The sequence below is a fragment of the Ambystoma mexicanum genome, chromosome 12, assembly GCF_040938575.1.
Source record: "Ambystoma mexicanum isolate Mex_15411 chromosome 12, UKY_AmexF1_1, whole genome shotgun sequence".
In the NCBI taxonomy this organism is placed as follows: Eukaryota; Metazoa; Chordata; class Amphibia; order Caudata; family Ambystomatidae; genus Ambystoma; species Ambystoma mexicanum.
Window position 1 is genome coordinate 371,060,763 of NC_090936.1, and position 22,094 is coordinate 371,082,856.

At 48.7% G+C, this 22,094-nt stretch overlaps 2 protein-coding genes across 2 annotated transcripts in view; one reads left to right on the plus strand and one right to left on the minus strand.

Annotated features, from left to right (window-relative positions):
* REP15 (RAB15 effector protein) overlaps positions 1-20,943 on the minus strand; it is a 33,902-nt gene extending 12,959 nt beyond the window's left edge. The window contains exon 1 of the mRNA XM_069628495.1: positions 20,832-20,943. The gene's annotated coding sequence lies outside the window, so the exon portion shown is untranslated. The remainder of the gene's footprint in view (positions 1-20,831) is intronic.
* Positions 20,944-21,397: 454 nt separating this feature from the next.
* ITFG2 (integrin alpha FG-GAP repeat containing 2) overlaps positions 21,398-22,094 on the plus strand; it is a 1,163,252-nt gene continuing 1,162,555 nt past the window's right edge. Inside the window, exon 1 of the mRNA XM_069628496.1 lies at positions 21,398-21,646. Coding sequence (XP_069484597.1) covers positions 21,551-21,646 — 96 coding nt within the window. The 5' untranslated portion in view covers positions 21,398-21,550. The remainder of the gene's footprint in view (positions 21,647-22,094) is intronic.

A 22,094-nucleotide genomic window follows, 5' to 3' on the forward strand; every position in this document is an offset into this window, starting at 1 on the left:
AGATTAAGAAAGAGGCAGTAGTGCAGCCTAGAGAGAACCAGAGCTCTAGAGACAGTGAACTTCTGGAAGAAGGAGAGGAAAGGAAGAATACCTCTGAGGAGGTGCAGCTGGTAGTGTGACTTCTTAGAGATGTCAGAGATGTCAGGAGAGGAGGAGAGTGGGGAGTCGAAGATGACCCCGAGGTTTTTAGCCTCACAGGTGGGAGCAGAAAGAGGTCCAAGAGAGGCTGGCCAGAGAGCGACAGTAAAGGAGGGAGCAGGTGTGCCGATGAGGAGAATCTCCGTCTTACTGGCATTAAGGCAGATGTCGTTGGCGACGCACCACACCTGGATAGCGGACAGACAGTCAGAGATGAGAAAGGGAGAAGAGGTGGCAGAAGGGAGCCTGAAATGAGTGTCATCCACATAGCACTGAAAGTTCGGGCAGAGAGCAGCAATGCGGTGGGCAAGAAGTGCCAGGTATTAATTGAACAGCCAGGGAGAGAGGTTAGACCCCTGGGGAACACCACAGGTAGAGATAGAGGAGAGCAAGGATCCTAGTTAGACCTGGGAGTGTCGATCGGAGAGGAGAGAGGTCAGCCAAGCCAGGGCCTGATCAGTGATCACGGAGACAGCTGAGCAGGATGGCATGGTTGACTATGTCAAAGGCAGAAGAGAGATCCAGTCATGCCTGCAAGGGCATGGAAGGCAATTTTAGTGGCATTGACCTGGTCAGCAGTCCTGAGTAGGATGATGTGGTCTCCAACCTGAAACAGGACACGCGAAAAACAGGGTTGCAATATTCCATGCAGTTCACCCACAGTGTGTTGGTATGTGCCCGTGGCTATGAAGTGTAGCACAGACACTAACTTCAGCAAGTGGGGGGTATGGCTGTACGGGTATGTTTATGTTCCTGTTCTTTTTGTTGTTCCTCTTCTTCCAGGAAAGGTTTAAGTGCCTTGCCTTTTTTCCTTCATAACTCTTTTTCCTTAATCCCTTCTACCTCATTTTTGACCTTGGAATAGTTGTTTAATGTGGTGAGAATTTCTGTGTTGATTTCTTTCTAAAATGTGAAACTGGTTTAGTCACTGTATGGATTAGCAACGTTGGGTGGCATGGTTGATGTTTGGAGAGGTTTTTTTCTTTTGATCTTTGCTGTCTTTAAAGGTGGGTAAGAGCCAAAGGTGAAATTCTCTATTTCTGTAGCAGACCGTGAACCAATAATAAGATTTTATCCAAAATAAAAAAAAGATGCGTATTGGTACAAATTTACAACCATTTGCTTCTTAAATATCCATTGTGAAACATGTTTAAAAGTTATTGAGGGGGGTGTGGCTTAGGAGGCCCACACACGGATGCCTCCTTAACAGTCTCCGGACATCGCCGGGCCTTCAGTGTTAATGGCGCCGTCATAAGTGTCGCCACAGCCTAGAAATCCTCACTCTGGCTAGGTGAAGCCTCGAGGCATGCAGGGACCGAGTTTCGGCACCCGCAGCCCTCGCTGGACAGGGTTGGGAATCCTGGAATCAGCGGAGCGGGGACCACACCAACTCCAACATGGCGCCTGCAACCCTTGCTCGCCATAAACTGAGCAGCTGACCCTCTTCTCCAGGGTAGAGATGCGTGGGTCTGGGACTGTAACTTGCACTAAGCTGTCTGACCCAAGCTTTTCCTTTGGGGTACCTGTTGTTTTTTCTCTGCATCTTTCTCCTCTCTTCCTTTGGGAGCTGCCTTGAATTACATGCTTTCTGCCCAGCTGGTGAGTGCTCTGGCAGTTGGAGGCTTCCCGTGAGGACTTGCCAGATGCCTGACTCATTGCTTGATGCATACGGAGCATCTCCTTGAGGGCTTTGGTTGGTCCTAGGTGTGTGGTGCCTGGGTGTGCGGTGACTCTTACTACATGGGTGATAGTGGTATCTGTTGGAGTCCCTGTGCATGGATTACATGCTGCCTTATCTCTCTTCACGAGCATTGTAGTTAAGACCCCTCAGTCCCTGTGCACAGATCACATACTGCCTGATCTTTCTTTATTGGAGCTTGGGCTACCTGCGGTCCCTGGATTTGTTACCTGGAGGCTGTGATGGCAAAGAGGGGAAATACCCCTACAGATGGTGATATTGCATGCTTGGTACATGCCTGTGAAGGACCTAAGAAGATTGACAACGCTGTCCTGCTGGTGCAGTGTCCCCAGGAGAGGGGAGAGGACATGGCTCTACCAGCTACCAAACCGGATCTGGCTAACCTGCTGAGGGAACTGAAGCGGGCACTCCAAAACAGTGTTGCCGAGCTCTCCTCTAAAGTTGTGACAATTGACAAACGCGTGACGGAGGCAGAACAGTGTATTAGGGACATTGAGGACTCTTTCTGAGCAAACCTTGGAGTCTTGCGATGCTTACCAATGCCTTCCGAGGTGTGAGGCCCTGGAACACAAGCAGGAGGACATCGACAATCATTCACGACGTAACAATGTCAGGCTACGCAGCATACCTAGATCTGTAAGTGACTCAGATTTGCTGAATTAGGTCTGCACCTTCTTCCGGTCTCCTCTCTGACTGTCTGAGGATGCCAAGGTGGAACTGAACCATACCCATAGTCTTTGAGGGTCTCTCTCGGATGGATCAAGCCAGCCACCTGATGTTCTCAGTAGTGTCAATTTCCTCACGTTTAAGCAGTGCATCATGGAAGCAGCACGTGCAGACCAGCCTTCACTTTTCGGGGTGCCGACCTTCAGATATCCCAGGATCTGGCGACTTTCACAATCCAGAGGCGCAGGATGCTTTGTCCACTTACTGTGTGGCTCAGGGAGAATGGTATTCATTTCAGATGGGGCTTCTCCACTGCTCTGTTCTTCACTATGGAGGGGAAACATTGGTCAATAACATCACATCGGGATGCTTAGGATTTACTGTCATCATGGCCATCTGGCCCTCATGAGGTTGGGTCCCTAAGCCACAGAGGCGATTGTGGTCAAGAGCTGGTAAGGCACGAAACCCTGGGGGCCACTCGGGAGTAAAATGAAGGTGATTGGCCCCACGCAGGTGAAGTAGTTCTGGATGCTTTTTTTTTTACTTATCTCTATAGGTTCTGGTTGAAATTGAAATTGATATTTTATTTCTATCGCGCTCATACACAAGTGTTTCAGAGCGTGACAAGGCAAGGGAAGGGGAACAGAGGAGAAACAAAAACAACGATCTTACTAGGCCCAGTGACATTGAGAACGAGTAAGTGCATGGTAGAGGGGGAGAGGGAGAAGTGCATGGAAGGGGGATCAAAAGGAGAGTGCGGAGCAAGGAGGAAAAAAAACAAATAATAATAAATAAATTAATAAATAAAAAGGAAACAAACAGAGGGAGTGCAGCCAGCAAGTGGCAGTGCTGGGTTTAAGGCAGCAGGCTGGGTAGGTCTGATAAGTGCAGGAAGAACAAAACAAAGGGGTAGGGGCTGTATGGGTACAGATACAGACCCCAGTGCAAGGGGTGGCTCGGAGGCAGTGCATGCGGGTGGCAAGAGGAGCAGGTACCTGGGCCCGGAGGAAAGAGGGTGGCCAGGTGCATGGTGCCGAGGGAATGTAGAATCAGCAGGGGACAGGGGGGGCAAAGGCAGAAGCAAAGAGGAAGGTCTTGAGGTGCTTCCGGAACCGGAGATGGTTCTCCACAGGTTTCCTCAAGATGGTTCTCCTCACTTTAACTGTTTGGACGATCTAGACTCTGTGAGCGGATGGACTTGGCGATGGCATGAATATTCTCTCTATTGATTTGTAACTGTGTTTTGGTCTGGCGACAGCAGGCAATAGCCCCGGTCTGTGATAATAGCTCCTTTTCTGAACCGTTTTTATTTTTATACGAGTCTTTCTTGTTGGTGGGTGTGGGATGGGCCTTTTTGGAAGGGTTCTCGTAAATGTTGAGGTAAAATTGGATGCGGGATGGTAAGAGTCATGATCAGTTCGCTACTTGTAGAGTGTGACACCTGCTTAGTTTAAGCTTATCTCTTATTTCCACTTATCACTGAGGTCGTGTTAGCGGACTCCCCGTTGGGCCAGAGTTAAAGAACTTGCTCTTAATGTGCACGGATTGAACTCCCCCTTAAATCTGTGTTGCAGAGATTGAGGGACCAGGAATGTTCCATAGCCTTGTTACAGGAGACGCACCTGTGTCACACTGATTTTCGTAGACTGCGCAATAGACACTTTGCTAAACAATATCTTGCCTATTTCAGTACTAATAAAGGTGGAACAGGGATCTTTGTTGAGTTGGGAGAGAAGAATGACCCGGGGGGGGGTCATTTTATAGGGGGTCAAGGGCTTGTTAGGCGGTCATCTGTTTACTGTCATATCTCTTTATTCCGCCAGTGAGAAGCAGGGTGGATTCCTGGTGGACTTTCTGTCGGAAAGGACTGCTTTTGCAGATGGACAAGTGATCTTGGTGGTGGGGGTAGGGGGATTATAATGTAGTACCTGACCCCATGATTAATCACACCCACCCTCTGCTACAGACTTTAAACTGGCCCAGTCTTTAATTAAAGTTCTGAGGGAAATGAATCTGGTTTACTTGTGGAGGCTACAACAACACTTGACAACACACATTTTACACGCATATAGGACTTTCTCAAGGATCAATCTCTGGCTCATATCTTCCTTTCTCCAGCATGGGTTCTGGCATGGATTCACATGCTCGTGAATATTCCCTGTTGTCAGTCCGGGAATCCTCGGTAAAAGAATAAACTGTTTGACTTGCACTTACAAACTGTCTTTCTTCTATACACCAAACACTGAGCTCTGGGTCATACTGTCCCCAGCCAATGACTGCCCTCTCCCTAAGCCCCTCCACTGGCAGCCATCTTCACATTTTTACCACACGTTCAAGTGTTGGGAGTCCTCGTGTTGTGCTCAGAGAGCTTTTCTACGTTTTTGCGCTTTTTCGATAAAAAGTTTCTATCGTTGTCAAATAGAGCCTGTGTGTTCTTTCGTTCCTTTGACCGGCAAGCAGGGATCTGTTTGTCGGCGTCTTTCAACGCCCCTTAAGGGCAAAAATTTCATGAAAGAGTTTCATGGAAGATTCCAGAACGCCATTGGGCCTACATCGCACTCCGGACCATGTCGGAGGAGAAGAATGAGGGAGGCTCCCTCTTCAAGCTCTGCTCCAGCTGCGGATTGAGGAACTTGTTTGTGGAGGACAAACACTCTCAGTGCCTCTACTGTCTCCATCCGGACCACAGCGAAGCATATTGTGAAATCTGCCTTGGGTTCTCCAAGCGAACCATCAAGGACAGTCACAGTAGGTTGGTGGCATGGCTTAACGCCAAGGCCTCTACCCTGTGCGGCAAGCAGGGGCATGCCTTACCCAGGACCGGCCGGTCCAAAGAGCTGGCTCGTAAGTCCTTTGAGGGTGCTCGATCCGCGGGGGCCCAAGACAAGGCCAAGTACCGCAAGTTTGTTTCCATCTGGGTTTCCGCACAAGTGGGTACCACGATACGCAGCGCACGTTCATCTTCGCCATCTGCCTCCATCGCTAGTCATAGCTCCAGCTCCTCCTCAAAGAGGAAATCGGTTAACCCAGGGAAGCTGTGGGAAAAGCCGGAGAAGACCAAGGCGCATGGAAAGGTGTCCAACCTGCCCCTGAAGGCCCAGGTGGTCCAGACTAAGTCATCCTTGAGGATCGAGCTGGTGGCGACCGCCCTTTCGAAGGCAAAAGGGGCTGACCTGGTCCAGCGAGTGGGAAAAGATCTCCACCGACCGATTGGTGCTGGACGCTCCCACCCACGGACACTCTCTAGAGTTCCAGCAGAAGTGTCCGCGGATACCACTGGTGGCCCGGCAGGAGCAGCACATCCTCCGCTCCTGCGGGAAGTACGGGCCATATTAAAAAAGGGGGCTATAGAGCTGGTTCCGATGTGACTGCGGGCTCCGCAGTCTACTGCAGATACTTCTTGTTGAAGAAGACTGGGGGCTGGAGGCCCATTCTAGACTTGCGGCGCCTTAACAAATACCTCAAGTCCCAAAAGTTCATGATGGTCATGTTGCAGCACGTGCTTGGCCAACTGGAGGAAGAGGACTTCTTGTCGTCGCTGGATCTGGAGGATGCATACTTCCACATCCCCATTCACGAGAAGCATCGGAAGGTCCTGTGCTTCGTAGTACAGGGAAGGCACTACCAGTTCAAGGCCCTTCCCTTCAGACTGAATTCGGCACCCAGGGTGTTCACAAAAGTGCATGGCACCAGTGGTGGCCCATCTGCGCCTACAAGGGATACATGTGTACACGTACCTTGATGACTGACTCATCCGCGCCAAGTCCAGGGAAGTAGCAGTTCAACACACAGAGAGGACCGTCCAGCTGCTGACAGATCTGGGGTTCTCCGTCAACTATCCAAATACCTGCTTGATACTATCGCAGAACGTGCTATTTCTGGGGGCCAGGCTCAACTTGGTCTCCTGCCTGACCGCCCCCTTGGAAGAGAGGATAGTGGCCATGCTGGGCAAGGTGCAATGGCTGTTGACACTGAAGACTGCCACGGTGCGGACCATCAAGTCAGATGGGGCATGCTTCTATTCAGTGTTCTCCAAATAAAACTATAAAAATTCTCTTTGGTTATCGACCTCCTGGCCCAGCACAGGCTTTCCTGGAGAAATTAGAATTCTTTCTGGCAGACACGGGGAATAAGCATGACAAGCTGTTATGTTTGGGGGACTTCAATATATGGGCTGAGGAGGTGACATCTGGGGATGGGAGAGAATTAAAGGAGACCCTGGAAGCCCATGCTTTGGAACTTTTAGCATCATCCCCCTCACATTGCCAGGACCATTGTCTTGATGTCCTGCTATATCGAGGGAAGATAATTTGTTATGTTGAGACAATCGCAATATCATGGACAGACCACTATGCCATAGTATTTGAACTGAGAATGCATAAGAAAACTCTGGAAGTGCACACGGAAAATTGGATGGGGGAGTTCCACAAGCTGAAAGATTTATTGAAAATCTCAGGGGAAACTCTGAAACATGCTTTGGCACAGATTGAAGAGGCTCTTCCATGTGAGGAGTTCTTCAATAAAGGCATGTAAATCATGGCTATGCTATTTAATGTACAGGCCCCTCTCCAACAAAACAAAGCCATGTAACCCCTGGTTTTCGCCAGATTTGGCCAAGAAAAGGGTACAGGTGAGATCTTTCGAGAAAAAAATGGAGAAGACATCGTACAGAGAGCATTTTAGAACAGGTCAAGAGCGCCTGAAGAGAATATGGAAAAGCCATTTTTGATGCCAAAGCTAAATTTATAACAGGGAAAATTGACAAAGTCATGAACAGGCCACAGGAATTGTACGCTGCTATTTCCCAGTTAGCAAATCCTGGGTGTGCGTCAGCAGCACCTGAATCATCACAAGCACAGGCGGCTGCTTTTAATAATTACTTTATAAATAAAATAGAGCTAATACAAGGAAAGATTATGGAAATTAAACCATTACATCCCCAAGAGGATCTGGAAGTAACAGAGGAGATTAGCCCAGAATGCATATCTCATGATGAAGACACTGGGGCGGATCAGAAGCTATTTATGTTTACGAAAGTATCTGAGGAAAGGGTCTGCACCTTGCTCTCCGCGTTGAAGGCTACTAATGATGTACTCTTCGTTATTCTATCTTCAGTAGCTAAACTAATAGCTCCAGATATTACCCCATTTATCACAAAATTTGTTAACAAATCTCTTACATCAGGGGTAGTACCGATGATTCTGAAGAAATCTGTGGTCACGCCACTGCTAAAAAAAAACAAATTTAGACCCTAAGAATTTCCAGAATCACAGGCCAATGGCAGGATTGTCATGGCCATCGAAAATTCTGGAAAACATTGCGACAGCTCAGCTGCAGGAACATCTGGATCAGGAGAATCTGCAATCCACTGCAATCTGGCTTCCGACCAGGTTTTGGGATGGAGATGGCGTTGCTGACGGTCTGGGACTATCTATTGGAGACAGCGGATCAGGGGGGGCGTGTCCCTGTTGGTCATGTTGGACCTGTCCTCCGTCTTTGATACGGTTGTCCATGGGACCCTGCTGAAACGTCTGAGAGAAGTGGGTGGAGTAGGGAAACAAGCTCTTCAATGGTTAGAATCTTTTCTCTCTAGAAGAGAACAAAGAGTAGGATTTGGAGATTTCTTGTTAGATTCAGGATTACAAAGCTGTGGAGTCCTGCAGGGATCGTCCCTTGTCACAGGTTTCCCCCTTTCTCACCTGCTTTCGCTGCTTGATGGAATCCAGAGGAGTTTTCTTCCGTACGGATCGGGTCTTGTACAAGCCTGCTCTGCCGTCTTCGGCTTCCAGTGTTCGTTCAGCTTTAACGTCCGGGAAAAAATGAGGAAACTCCAGGAAGACCAGGAAAGGAGAAGTGCACTCGGAGGCGGGTGCACGGAATACGGGAAGAAGGCTAAATAGGAGGAGGGAGGATAGAAGGGAAAGCGGAGGGTCTAGGAATCAGGAAACTACAGAATTCCGCAAGGCGAACTTCAGAGCACACGTCTAGCCACAGCAACAGTAGCGTTGAGACGCGCGGGCCGCGGCGGCATGGCCATTTTATAGAACATGCTGCCTCGGACGTGAAGACTGGTAGGCAGCGTTCTGTGTGTACGGCCATGTTGGAAGTAGTACAGAGTGTAAGCCCCGACGCGTCAAGGACCAGGAGGTCCAGAAGGGGCATGTCTGATGGTTCATGACATCCCTCTCCCCACTGCTTTTTAATTTATATGTTAAACTACTCATGGACATTCTGAGGAAGCACGGCATACAGTTTCACTCATACGCAGGTGTTCTTGAGGATACAGAATCTAGAGGAGAAGTACGAAATAGTTGACCGGTGCCTACAAGAAATACAGGCTTGGATGTGTGCGATCCAGCTACTGCTGAATGTCAGCAAAACAGAAAAGACTCTATTCGCTTCAAAGCACAATCTGCAGAGGGAGCATTTACACTCCCTATGTTTCCTGGGGACACAGCTGAATTTCTCCAAGAAAATAAAAAATGTAGGCTGTGTCTGGGAGGATAACATGGGAAGTGGAGCTCAAGTTAGTGCGAAGGTACAAGCAGCTTTCCACTCACTACGCCTACTGAAACATATCCTACCATTCATTGCGAATGAGGACAGAGCGGTAGTCATTGGCACTCTGGTCAACTCGAGCTTAGACTATGGAAATGTATTGCTGTCGGGTATACCAGCCTATCAGTTGCGAAGACTGCAGGTGGCCCAAAATGCAGCGGTTAGGCTGGCGTATAGGTAAAAAATCAGCTCCAACCTCTAACTTAAGAAGAGCCCTACATTGGCTGGCAGTAAAGGAGATAATTGAGTTTAAGGTACTCTGCTTGGTTTATAGGTGTGTTAACAAGACAGGAACAAGATATCTATCAGATAAAATCAGGAGACATGTTCTTACCTGACAACTGCGCTCAGCAGATCAAAATCTGCTTCATATACACCACACCAGGTATATGAGCAAAGGGGACCGCAGATTCGGCGTCTACGGTCCAAGAGCATGGAATAAACTACCCAGAGAAAACTGTGAGATTAAAACCTTTCCGGCATTCCAGAAGGCCGTGAAGACCTATCTGTTTTGTTAGAACTCCCCTAGACCTTAACTGGTGTATTTCAATCTCATATGATTAAGTGGATTAAGACATGGGCCTCATTACGAGTATGGAGGTAGCCATGCCGCTTTTAGCGGCATGGCTACCGCCATACCGGGTACCGGATCCGGGTTCCTGGAATGGGGAAATACCGGGCCATTCCGGCCTTGGAGGGCCCGGTATTCCCCCATTCCAGGAACCCGGACCCGGTACATCCCCATTCCCATTTGAGCCCCCATAGGGCTCAATGGGAATAGGGAGTATGCTAACCACGGGTCCGTTAATGACGGGCCTGTTGTAAGCATCCTGGTCTGCTAGCGGGTCACACTAAGGACGCCTGGTTTTACCAGACGTCCTTAGAGGGACTCACGAGCAGACCTCGTAATGAGGCGGTAGAGGGTTAACGGCGCCGGCAGCTCCACCAGCGCCGTTAACCTGATCCGGCTCTGCAGGTTGCAGATAGGACCCCTTCAGGAATTCCTGGACGCTTGGTGGATCCAGGTGTCTGGAAGCTTTGCAGACAAGATTGTTCTCGACGAGGAGTTCCGTCGAGCGATAAGGTGGTGGGGCGTGCGCTCCAGCATTGCCGGGGGCACGGATTTCCAGATCCCCCCATACCAAGAGACAGTCACCACAGACGCGTCCCTGGAGGGCTGGGGAGCCCACACCGGACGTCTCCACGCCAGAGGCCTGTGGCTACCATTGGAGAGGGCTCTCCACATCAATGTCCTGGAGCTGCGGGCAGTGTTCTGGGTCCTCTAGTCGTTCCTTCTGTCACTCAAGGGCAAGGTGGTGAGGGTCTTCACGCACAATACCACCACGATGTTCTACATCAGGAAGCAAGGAGGTACTAGATACCCGGCGCTCTCCAGAGAGGCGCAGGACTTGTGGCACTGGGCCGTCAGCCAAGAGATGTTCCTCATTCCTTTTCACCTGGCTGGAGTCAAGAACACCTTTGCCGACTCCCTCAGCAGGGAGCTGCGCTCTTGCCACAAGTGGGAACTTCGACATGATCAAGTGAACAACCTCTTCCTTAAATGAGGCAGACCCCAGATCGATCTGTTTGCGACAGCGATGAATTCCAAATGACAGAGATTCGCCAGAAGGTTCCACCAGCCGAGGAGCATGGGGGACGCGTTTTCCTTTCTGTGGGAAGGCCTGTTCTGCCGGAATTCCCCTTCCCCGTTGCCTCTCCAGCTGCGAGTCATTAATCAACTCAAACGGTGGCGATGCAAGATGATCCTCATCGCCCCGGCGTGGCCGAGTCAGATTTGGTAACCGGATCTTCTCAGCCTGTCAGTGTTACCCCCAGTCAAGCTGCAGGTGGTTTGGATCTGCTCACCAGAGAAGGAAGCGCAATCCTACATCACGACACAGGATCGCTGAACCTGAAGGCTTGGCTCCTGCAACCTTAGGGTTTGGAGTGTACGAGCTGCCGGCAGACTGCAGGGAGGTCCTTACCAGGGCCAGAGCATTGTCGCCTCTTCATTGCTAAGGGCACAAGTGCAAACATTTTGCAACGTGGTGCCGGACGCAGAAGACCAACCCTCTGAATATCTTAGCTCCGCAGATTCTTCCGTACTTGTACTTGGTCAAGGCAGGGCAGACGCACGCCTCTATCAAGGTGCTTCTGGCGGCTATCTCCCGCTACACCAGGTCTCCAGGACGGTCTTCTCTTTGGTCCCACCTTCTAGTCAAGGAGTTCCTCAAATGACTGTTTCGATCATTACCACCGGAGAAGGCACCTACCCCGGCGTGTGAACTCAACATGGTGCTGACGAGGATCATGGGGGCTCCCTTCAAGCATATGCATCAGGCCCCTCTCAAGTTCCTTTCGTGGAAGACAGCTTTTCTCGTGGCCATCACCTCTGCCAGGAGGGTAGGTGAGGTCCAGGTCCTTTCCTGCGAACAACCTTAGCTGACTTTTCACAACACAACGATGGTGCTGCGGATGCACCCCTGCTTCATGCCAAAGGTTCTGTCGGAATTCCACCTCAACAAGCCTTTGGTGTTGCCTGTGTTTTTTCCAAAACCTTTGTCGCCGGCTAAAAGGACTTTGCACTGACTGGATGTGGCTTGTGCGCTGAAGTTCTATGTGGTACGCACAAAGTGTTTCCGGAAGACATCTCAACCATTCATGAACTTTGGTCCTGTGAACCATAGGAAGGCCTTGTCCAAGGCTTCCATCTCCAGGTGTCTCTCCGGCTGCATCACACACTGTCACTGGTTGTCAAACCAACCGCTGCCCGGCCGTCCGAGACCCCATTCTTCCAGAGCGATCGCTGCGACGACGGCGTTCCTGTCTGGTGTGCCCCTGCTGGACATCTGCAGGGCTGCTACGTGGAGGTCCACGCACACCTTTACAAGATTCTACTGCGTCCACAGGGATTCCAGAGAGGAGTCCAGGGTTGGCCAAGCAGTGCTACGCAAACCTGTTCGCTTGAAGGTGAGCCTGTTCCGGAGGGAAGAGTATTTGCTTCTGTTGAGCCTTGCCACCTCCTGTGGTTGTGTAATGTTGTACTGCTATGTATTCTTTATTCATGAGCATGTGAATCCATGCCAGACCCCATGCTGGAGAAGGAACAAGTTGCTTACCTGCAACTATTGTTCTCCAGCATGGGTCTGGCATGGATTCACATGCAAACCCTCCCTCCTGTCCCTCTGTGGCTCTTCTTGGTCATACTGCCACTTTATGGGCTATTAAATCTGAAGATGGCTGCCAGAGGAGGGGCTTAGGGGGAAGGGCAGTCATTGGCTGGGGGCAGTATGACCCAGAGCTCAGTGATTGGTTTATCGGAGAAAGACAGTTTGTAAGTGAAAGTGAAACTGTTTTTTCTTTTTGATTCCCGGCCTGACGACGGGGAATATTCATGAGCATGTGAATCCATGCCAGACCCATTCTGGAGAACAATAGTTACAGGTAAGTAACTTGTTCCTTCTGATTCCGTTTGTATCAGAGGTACTCATTGCTACCCATGTACTCTCAGATCATACAGCAGTTGAGTGTACACTTTCAGTTGATAGGTTGTCCCCCGTTAGCAGCCCCCATGGAAGCTGCACGCCCGGCCCTCTCAGATTTGGTGTTCAAAGGACCCCGTAACTAAAGCAATAACTTATTTCTTTAGGGAAAATAGCACTGCTACCGTTCCGACTGCCACGGTATGCGACCCTATGAAGGCAGTGATTAGATGGGAACTGATTGCTCACACAACTGCTTGCACTTATAGGAATAGAACCCTAAGGTAGGCACTTTAGGGGGAGATGCGCGCTTCAGAAATGCTTCATAAGCATTTCAATTCTGTCATGGCCAGGAAGGGCCTACGGGTAGCGCGAAATAAACTAGAAGCACACTTAGCAGGACATACGGCCAAATCGATTATTCGTGCTAAGCAATCTTATTATGCCATGGGTAATATGGTGAATACATTTCTGGTTCATAAATTGAAGGCCATACATACAACAAATACTACAGCAGTGCTGGTAGACTCAGACATAAATATTCAGTACAAGGAATCGGCGAAAAGGAAGGTTTCTGAATGATATTTACCCACAGAATCTGAAGCAGGCCCGCCCCCCCCCATCTCTGCGACTTACGCCAGACTACCAAATCGGGCTCTCGTCTACTGGTCAGGAGACCTTAGATACTCCTGTAACCACGGAAGAGGTGGCAATAGCAATAGTTTCTCTTAAACACAGGACCCCTAGTCCGGATGGTTTCTCAGCATCGTTTATATGATTTTTCAACCACAACTACTCAAACCTTTGACTAACTTATTCAACTTGTTCCCGGAATTTAGGGAGGGTTACTCCTTCGATGGAGTCAACTACAATTTTAATACTTAAGCTGGGGAATCCCACACAGGATTGTCACCCGTACAGGCCAATTTCTTTGAACCTGGATGCCAAGTTGTACTCTAAGGTGTTGGCCTCGAGGTTGGGGACGGTTCTACCCCAACTGATAAATCCGGATCAGGCTGGGTTTATTCCAAAGCGAAGCACACAAGACAACATCAGATGAGGCTTGGAAATCCTTGACCTAGCCAGGAGGGGATAGTCTTGCCTTGGGAGTACTCACACTGGATGCTACTAAAGCATTCGACAGAGTGCACTGGCCCTACCTTTGTGATGTTCTGCTTGCTTTCGGATTTGCCCCGTTGGCTAACTACCATTGACCTTTTACTCGAATAAGGGTTAATTGCCCCTGTCCCTATCGCTCATGGAACTAAGCAGGGTTGTCCACTGTCTCCTTTGATTTTTGCTCTTGTAATGGAGCCATTTGCGCAAAGGATCAGAGACAACTCGGAGATCACAGGGACTGAGGTAGCTTGAGTGCAACACAAAATGCCTCTTTATGCCGATGCTGTCCTGCTCATGTTAACTAATATACCAACCTCCCTTGAGGCTGTTATGTCTGAATTAAGATGATTTGAACTGGCTTCTCTGTCAATTACTAGAAATCCTTGCCATAAGTGTGCAATTGCCCAAGCAAGTCATTGCCGCTGCGAGATCCACCTGTCGATTCCGTGGGCATCTGACACTATTGAGTACCTGGGGGTGAGGATTCCTGTTTCCCCGCAGGATGTATATTGGGTCAACTTCCCAGGGTTGCTTAAGGATCTTGCCGAAGATCTTAAAAGTTGGAGTAAGCAGGAAATATCACTGATGGGACGAATCGCTGCAGTAAAAATGAATCTTTTACCCAGATTCTTGTATCTTTGTCAAGCCTTGCTAGTTAAGATACCCAATCTTGAAGTACGTATGCTGCAGCGTAGCGTCCTACAATTTATCTGGGTGGGCAAAAAGCCTAGAGTTCCAAAAGCTGAGGTTTTAAGCGATGCCCGGAGGGGAGCAATGGCGGCTCTGGGCCTCCTCAGGTATTATGTGGCTGCTCGGGTTACGCACATTTTGGCTTGGAGGTCCCCTCCCAGATGGGTAGCTCTTGAGAAAGCCAACTCCTCCTGCCGGTTATCTTTCTTACCCTTTATCGACAATATTAAACTCCCCGATCTGACACACACTTGAGCTCGACAAAAATCTTGCTGTATTACTGGCACGTGGCTTTTATGAAGAAGTGGGTGAATCGGGTTTCAGAACGTGCTCTCCAGTCTTTGGTAATGCAGAATTCTCCCCAGGATTCTTAGGGAATAGTTTTTCAAATTGGCATAATGGGGGTCTGCATAGCTTGCATCAGCTGTACCAGGAGGGCTCTCCTCTCTCGTGTCCGAATGTAAGGCTCAATTCTCACTAACCGAAGGCGAACGATTTAGATATGGTCATATTCGGCACTGGATTTCACAACTGTGAGGAGCCAGGTGACCTGCGAAGGTGAGAGTATTGGAATGTACCCAACAGTATGGCATAGATGGGGGTAGAATCTCATGCTTTTATAAACTTTTGGGAGGCAACTTACTAACCGTCAGATCCTCCTACATTGCCATTTGGAAAGCGAATGTGGGACCTCCTGTCGAGGATTTATGGGAAGAGATCTGGGCTAGAAACCACGCCTCCTCTAGATGTGTAACCAATAGAGAATGTATGCATAAACTTTGCTACAGATGGTACCGGCCTCTGCTAACTTTACATAAAATGAATGCTGCTTTGAATTCGGCTTGCTGGAGGGGGTGCGGCCTTGGGAAGCTACTTTCATATGTGGTGGTCCTGTCATGTGATCCACACTTTTTGGGTTGCTGTACTGTCTCACATTAAGGAGAGAACTGCAGTGGACTTACCCCTGGCTCCACTAGTTGGCCTATTGCGGTGCTCAGTGGAAGATGTGTACCCTAAATCGGGTTGCAGAGCACAATCGGCGACACACCAATTTTTAGCAACTAAAATATAAATAGCACGATCGTGGCAGGCTCTTATGGGGCCAGTATTGGCACAATGGTGGATGGAGGTATGGCACATCTTGATCGACGAAAAAGTTACAGCATGTGTAAAACAATGCGCTGCCTTGGTATCTAGATTTCTGGCTCCCATTTGTTGACTATTACCAGAATTTTCCCTCCCTAACTTTTAAACCGTCTCTACTTTCAAACTATTCCTTGATGTGATGTCCTTGGTGTGGTACTTTTTTTTATTTTAACAAGGTTATGCATTTTCGCATTAGCGCCTCGGTGGTGGGATGGCTTGTTGGACCCGGGAATGTTGTGCATTATGCATTCAGCCATATTTTACTGTCTATGTATGTCTCGCATCCTTGTTTGAATAAAAGGTTTGGGGAAAAAGTTATAGAATTTTGCTTTTATACTTAACAGATACTACATTGTTCTGATATTGTGAAATGTGTAGGCTTAATTGAGCTGCAACAAGAATGCTGTGTGACTTGACTAGTTTATATTTGTGTATGATTTTGTATTATCTGGGGAGATGGTTTGTATTTATGGCCTGTATTGTTTGTCTAATTGTGCATAGGAGACTTTTAAATATTCATGTTCGTGTGCAAGGTTTGTTGGAAACCAAAGCACAAATGGAAAAATAAATAAAAAAGAATGCTAATCCATGCACTGGGAGAAATTGTTAACCCTGAGGTGCAGGCCCGTTTCTTGGCCCGGGCAAGGCGGGCAGCTGCCCGGGGCGCAACCGCCAGGGGGGTTCGCAATTACCCCGCTACACTGGAACCTCTGGAGGGGATAAAATTCCCCAGTTTGTGGGGCGGCGCATTGCCGTGGGGAAAGTTCTGTGGGTCAGGTACTGGCGCTGCCCCTTCCGACTGTAATGTCACAAGTACTACGTAACATTACAGAAGTCAGAGGCTTCCTCCGACCACTTTAGCGCCACTTGGGGGGGGCATAAGCACAATAATTAAAACACTTCAGGTCCCCCTGCAGCTAAAACCAGCTCCTCCCATCACAATGCAGGCAGGAAACTGCTAATGGTGGGCCATTGGTCACTGAATGGTTTCGTGCTGACATTGTGTTGGGAGGGGAGGTAGTGTGGGGCGTGGGCGTGCACTGTAGGCAGCTTTGCCTCTCCCAAAATAAAGCGGCGCTATTTCTTTCATGCTGCTTCTTTGCCAAACTTTATAACAATTCCACTTTAAACCACTTCCATGGCACTGGTGATGAGTTACTTCATTATGCTGATAATAGTTTTGATCAGTGTTGCTGAGTAAATATTCTTTAAGCCATGACCCGGTTCATTTATTTATTTATGCAATGTTTGTCGGGTATATGGACACAGATTATTTATTTATGCAATGTTTGTCGGATACCTGTATCCGACAAACATTGCATAAATAAATAGGTACCCGACAAACATTGCATGAATAAATGAATAATCCGGTTCCATGTCTCCTTATAACAAGTCAACAGTCAGACTTTACTGTATCAAAGCATACACTTGATTCCCATTGAAAGAATTTTAAAGTGATTGTTTATTGTGTTCGGGTGTCTCCTTGTCATTGCCCTTTTGGCTTAGGTTGCCTCCAAACCCCCTTCAGCTTCTTGTGTTCTTTGATGGTTGCATATACTGCATCCTGTGCCATATTCATGTTCTCTTGGTGTGCCCAGTCCTCATTATCTGCAGCCTAAGTGGGACTAGAGCATACAATTGTCTTGGGCACCAATGAAAAAGTGGCCCACTGTTGCAAATGGCAATTCATTCCTTGTGTAAAGGACTGTTTGACTTTGGGTAGGAGTCCCTTAATAGTGTAGTTTGGGAGTGGGGTGGGGTGCGATGCAGTGGGGCTGGGGCGCGGGGTGCGGTGGGGCTGGGGTGCGGTGGGGCTGGGGCGTGGGGTGCGGTGGGGCTGGGGCGCGGGGTGCGGTGGGGATGGCGCATTGGGTGCGGTGGGGCTGGGGTGCGGGATGGGATGTGGGGGGGGTGTATTCCTAGTGTTTCGCTCTGGGCACCAAATGGATTAGAAACTGCCCTGCTGAAGTGCGTTATAATGGTTTTCAAACAGGCAACATAACTGTGGAAACCATGATGACCATTCTCCGTGATAAAGAGAGTGGAATTAACATGCAAGGAGGATTCATGACAAGTGGGAGTATGGCATCCATCCTGCCACAAGACTGCAGCCTACCTTGTGTTCACTTATTTACAGGCACGCCTGATGCAGACAGGTGTGAAACCATTGTTCGCTAAACACTCCTTTTGCTTGGTATAATATTTCTTTACATTAATGTTTTGGCTATAGAACAGTGATAAAACACACAAGTTATGAAATAGTTAAGTTGACATTCATCACACAATGTTGTCCATGCACGAAGCCCCCAAAACAGACCACCTTGAGTTAAGCATTTCCATAAAACATTCAGGTGCTTCGTTTCAGCAATATGGTGATTAGCCCTCTCTTAACATGGCATTCTTCCATGTTAATGTGTCTACGTACATGGGGGAGTAAACAATGTTACGTTGGTGTCATGAAACAGAAAAGTCAAAATGTTTTTCATTTATGTGATTTTTATTATTTTTTGATCCCAGCAATTAAACCACTGTACAGGGCTTTTGTAATCCTCGGTGGCAGGGGCGTTGCTAGGGGGGGGGGCTAAGGGGGCTATAGCCCCTGTCTTTTGGTTGTAGCCCCGGATAGAATCGCAGGAGCTACAGCCAAAAGACTAGCTAGCCCCCAGTCCCAACAGTTCCGACATCAGCTTAGCCCCGGGTCTTTTCCAGACCTAGCAACTCCCCTGCTCGGTAGCCTTTCAAATACTGTGCTTTCGTTGTGTTGGTGCAGAAGGGTCCCTCCTTTGTTCCTGCTCAGTCCCGTGTGTGCCTCGAGCTCCTGTATTCCCACCACAGCCCCGCAGTGTAGAGCTCGGTTCTACTCCATGCGACTTAATTTCTTCAAACCCCCTCTTTCCCAGTCTCCCCTTCCTCTCTCCATGCTCAGTGTTGCCAGGTCAGAAGGAAAAAATAAGCTGAATGTTCCTTTAAAACAAGCCCAAAACAAGCTGACTCCCAACCAAATAAGCTGCAAAAACAAGCGCACCTCTAAAATAAGGTGGAAAGGTCTCAGAAGTTGAAAAATAACCATAACGCAAAGAATACATACAGAGAGCTCAAACATATGTTAACAAAAAGCATTTATTAAAATTGTTATTTTCTAACAATTGGTGTCTATTTTAATTTGTTGTATGTGTGCGACTTATAAAAGCAACATTATTGGCTTTTTGGATCCTTGGCTGCTCTGGTGCTTGATTCGTCGCTCAACTCTGGTCCTTGGCCCCATTGCAGGTACCTGCCAAGTAGCCCCATGTACTTCATGACACTGAGCCAGTCCAGGCATTTCCTATTAAATGCTAGGACTGGTATTTTATTTCTTCCCATTATAAGTATGGGCCTACAAGGACCAGTATGCAAAGGGAAAATCCAGGACTAGCTCATGGCGACAAGCGTGACATGGCCCCCCCACTGTCGTCCTTCTGGTATTGGGAAACCTGGTTGATTGCTGTCATCTGGTCCTTGGTTCATATAGTCCATCACCCCTCTGGTCATTGGCTCCCTCATGACTTACTCCTCTAGTAAATCACTAGCCCACCCATTGACTGTTCATTGCCATGCTAATCCCCAACCCCAGGGCTTTAAGTGGGCCGGGGCCTGCCGGGGCTGGGCCCCGGCAGGCTCTGAAATTTCGTTTTGAGGCGGGGCCCTGCCGGGGCCCAGTAATCTCCCCTGGCAGCCCCTGCCACTACACGAAAAGGCATTTTTTTCTACAGCCTGAAGCGCTCGCTCGTTTGCGAGAGCTTCAGGCTACAGAAAAAAATGCCTTTCAGCCATAATGGTGGCGCCGCACCTGCGAGGCATCCCTTTAATCAAGAGATTCCCGTCGGCCGGCGCCACCATTATGGAAAAAACGTGAGGCCGCTGAAAGCAGAGGCCTTGCTTTCTAAATACTGGAGCTGCCGCGCATTCGCGGGAGTTTCAGTATTTAGGAAAAAGGCCTCTGCTTCCAGTGGCCTCACGTTTTCAGCCTTAATGGTGGTGCTGCCCCTCCCCAGCTGGCGAGGGGCAGCACCACAATTAAGGCTGAATAGGCAGGCGCTGTCCCCTGCCAGGCAAGCCTACACAAAATAAATGCAGAGATCAGCACCCTCTCCCCACAGGGGAGGGGGTGCTAATCTATACGAAAGGCTGCCTGGCAGGGGTGGCAGTAGCCCATTGAGCCCGGGCTCGTTAAGGGGGCGTGGCCTAACGGGCCATCAAGACCCCCGCTGTTAGGCCACGCCCCCTCGATGAGCCCCGGCTCGATTTGTAGTGCCACTTAAGGCACTGCCCAACCCTGTTCTTGCCCCTCCCCACCCAAAACACCTTCTCATGGGAACTCTTTGTGCTCTCTTTAATCAAGCCTTAACATTAAACTTTGCACTCAATGCTGAATGAATTTGAGCTGTAAATGCTACTGGTGTAATAGAAATGTCTTAACCTGGTCTGCGTTCAGCCAATCAAGTTAAAAGCACTGTGTGTCCTTCAGTTAGTCATGTTAAAAGTTTTTGGCTTTTGCAAACTTATCAGGCATTTGCCAGGCACTGCCATTAGATGCCCTGGTACTTGCACCATTTTGCACCTGATGCCGTTCATACAACTAAAGATAGCAGTGCCTACCAAGGGCCTTTCCCATGCCTACACAAAACCCTAAACTATTGTCATTGTCTATGCTTGTTTCCATCATGACTGTGTTTACCTCTTGGCTAGGTAATGCGTCTTCAAAGGGTCTCTCATATTGAAAGAGCCCATCAATGCAAAAGAAAGGAGTACTTGCAGGTTCACATCAGGAAGGCAATCAGCCCGAGCCTCACAGCGTGTGCATAACAGCTTAAGGCAAGACGGCATGTTCGCCTTTCATATTCATTTTTTTTTTGTAAATGGGGCCAAGTCAGACAGACTGGCAAACAAGCGGAACAATAAGCACACAATTAAGGAAAAACACGGACAAAAACCACGACAAGCAACCTGCTAATATTATAAGCGACTTTGGGCAAAAACAAGCCCAAAGTCACTTATAATATAATAAGCGGACATGGCAACACTGCGGCCACTAAAAAAGAATAAAATATGAGAACTGCTTAAATGATGGGCACGGGCACTCAAGGACAGAGGTGGAGCTACGCAGATCACTGGCCAATCCCAGGAACAGAAATGTAGGAGGGCGGGCTATGACATTAGCTTTTCATTTCGGGCTGCATGTATGGCTGTAGCCATCAAGTGGGCGTGACTCCGAAGATTGCCGAACACTGCCTCCCACAATCTACCATGGGAGGCAGGATAGCATACAACACCGGTGTTGTATGCTATCCTGCATCCCCATTTCTGATCCATTTTTTAGCTGCTAACATTTCGTTGCATGCCTGCCCTTTTTATGATATTCTGCATCCCCACAGATGACAGGAATGTGCAGGGGGGAGCTACAAAGACATCACTAGCCAATCCCAGGAACGGAGCTGTTGGAGGGCGGGCTATCAGGCTGTATTTTCTCATTTTTCATTTTTACGCTGTTTGTATGGCTGTAGCCAATTGTGGGTGGGCGGGGCATGGAAGTGAGAGTGGCTCGGAAGATTGACGAACACTGCCTCCCACAAGCTGCCATGGGCATGCAGGATAGCATACAACACCGGTCTAAAATAATCAAGCATGCCATAGCTTTTAAGACTTATTGTAAACCAAATTCGCTTTGTAATGGAGGAATGCCCGTGTTCACCAGCTCTCTGCCACGAAGCTGTCTCAGCCCCAAAATACACCGAAATCCCTGATAGCGTTAATACTTTGTGTAAATAAAATTCGTTTCGTAAGGGAAGAACGCCCGTACTCATCAGCTCGCTTCCACGAAGCTACCTCGTACAAACATGATGAGGTGAAGTGGCAATGTATGGCAAAGGACTTACCCGACACGTCGGAACGTGCCAAAGTCACGTGAAGAAGAGTAGGCGGGGCGTTGGTATGGCCCATTTCTCGAATGGGAGCTAGACACTACTATTTTTATAATAAACATTTCTGCGCTTATTGATGCTCATTGTTCGCTATGCGGTCCTTGAGCTATGTGCAGAGAGCGGTCCTGGAGTTTAGCGGCAGCCTCTTCCCCCACGCAATCTGCCTGGGGGATGCGGATAACGATAAGGTAAAGTGCAGATGTCTGACATTTCAGCAACAGATGTGAATGGGCAGAGGGGTGAAATGCAAAGTGGATGTGCCGAGTACTAGCTTCACCGAATTGTTTCTGTTGCATAAAGGAGTGTTTTCGGGAGTGCAAGATCACTGCACACCATCGAGGTACGCCAAAGTTGAGCGTTCCTGAAGAATTTTGTGTAGTCCTTTTTCCTTTGCACACTGGAACTTATACTTGTATACGTTATTTCCCATTATAAATGCAGCCCCACGAGTTCGACAATGCAATTCGGAAAATGCGATGTAGTGATTAATAAAGGTGGACCATATTTAAATAGGAAAGTACTTCAATTAGGGCCCGCACGCAGCCAGTGCCCGCCACCTCCAAACCCTTAGCAACCAACTGTCAAATCCCCCAATCTCCACGCAGGACGTCCCCGAACCCAACTTTCTATCCCTGT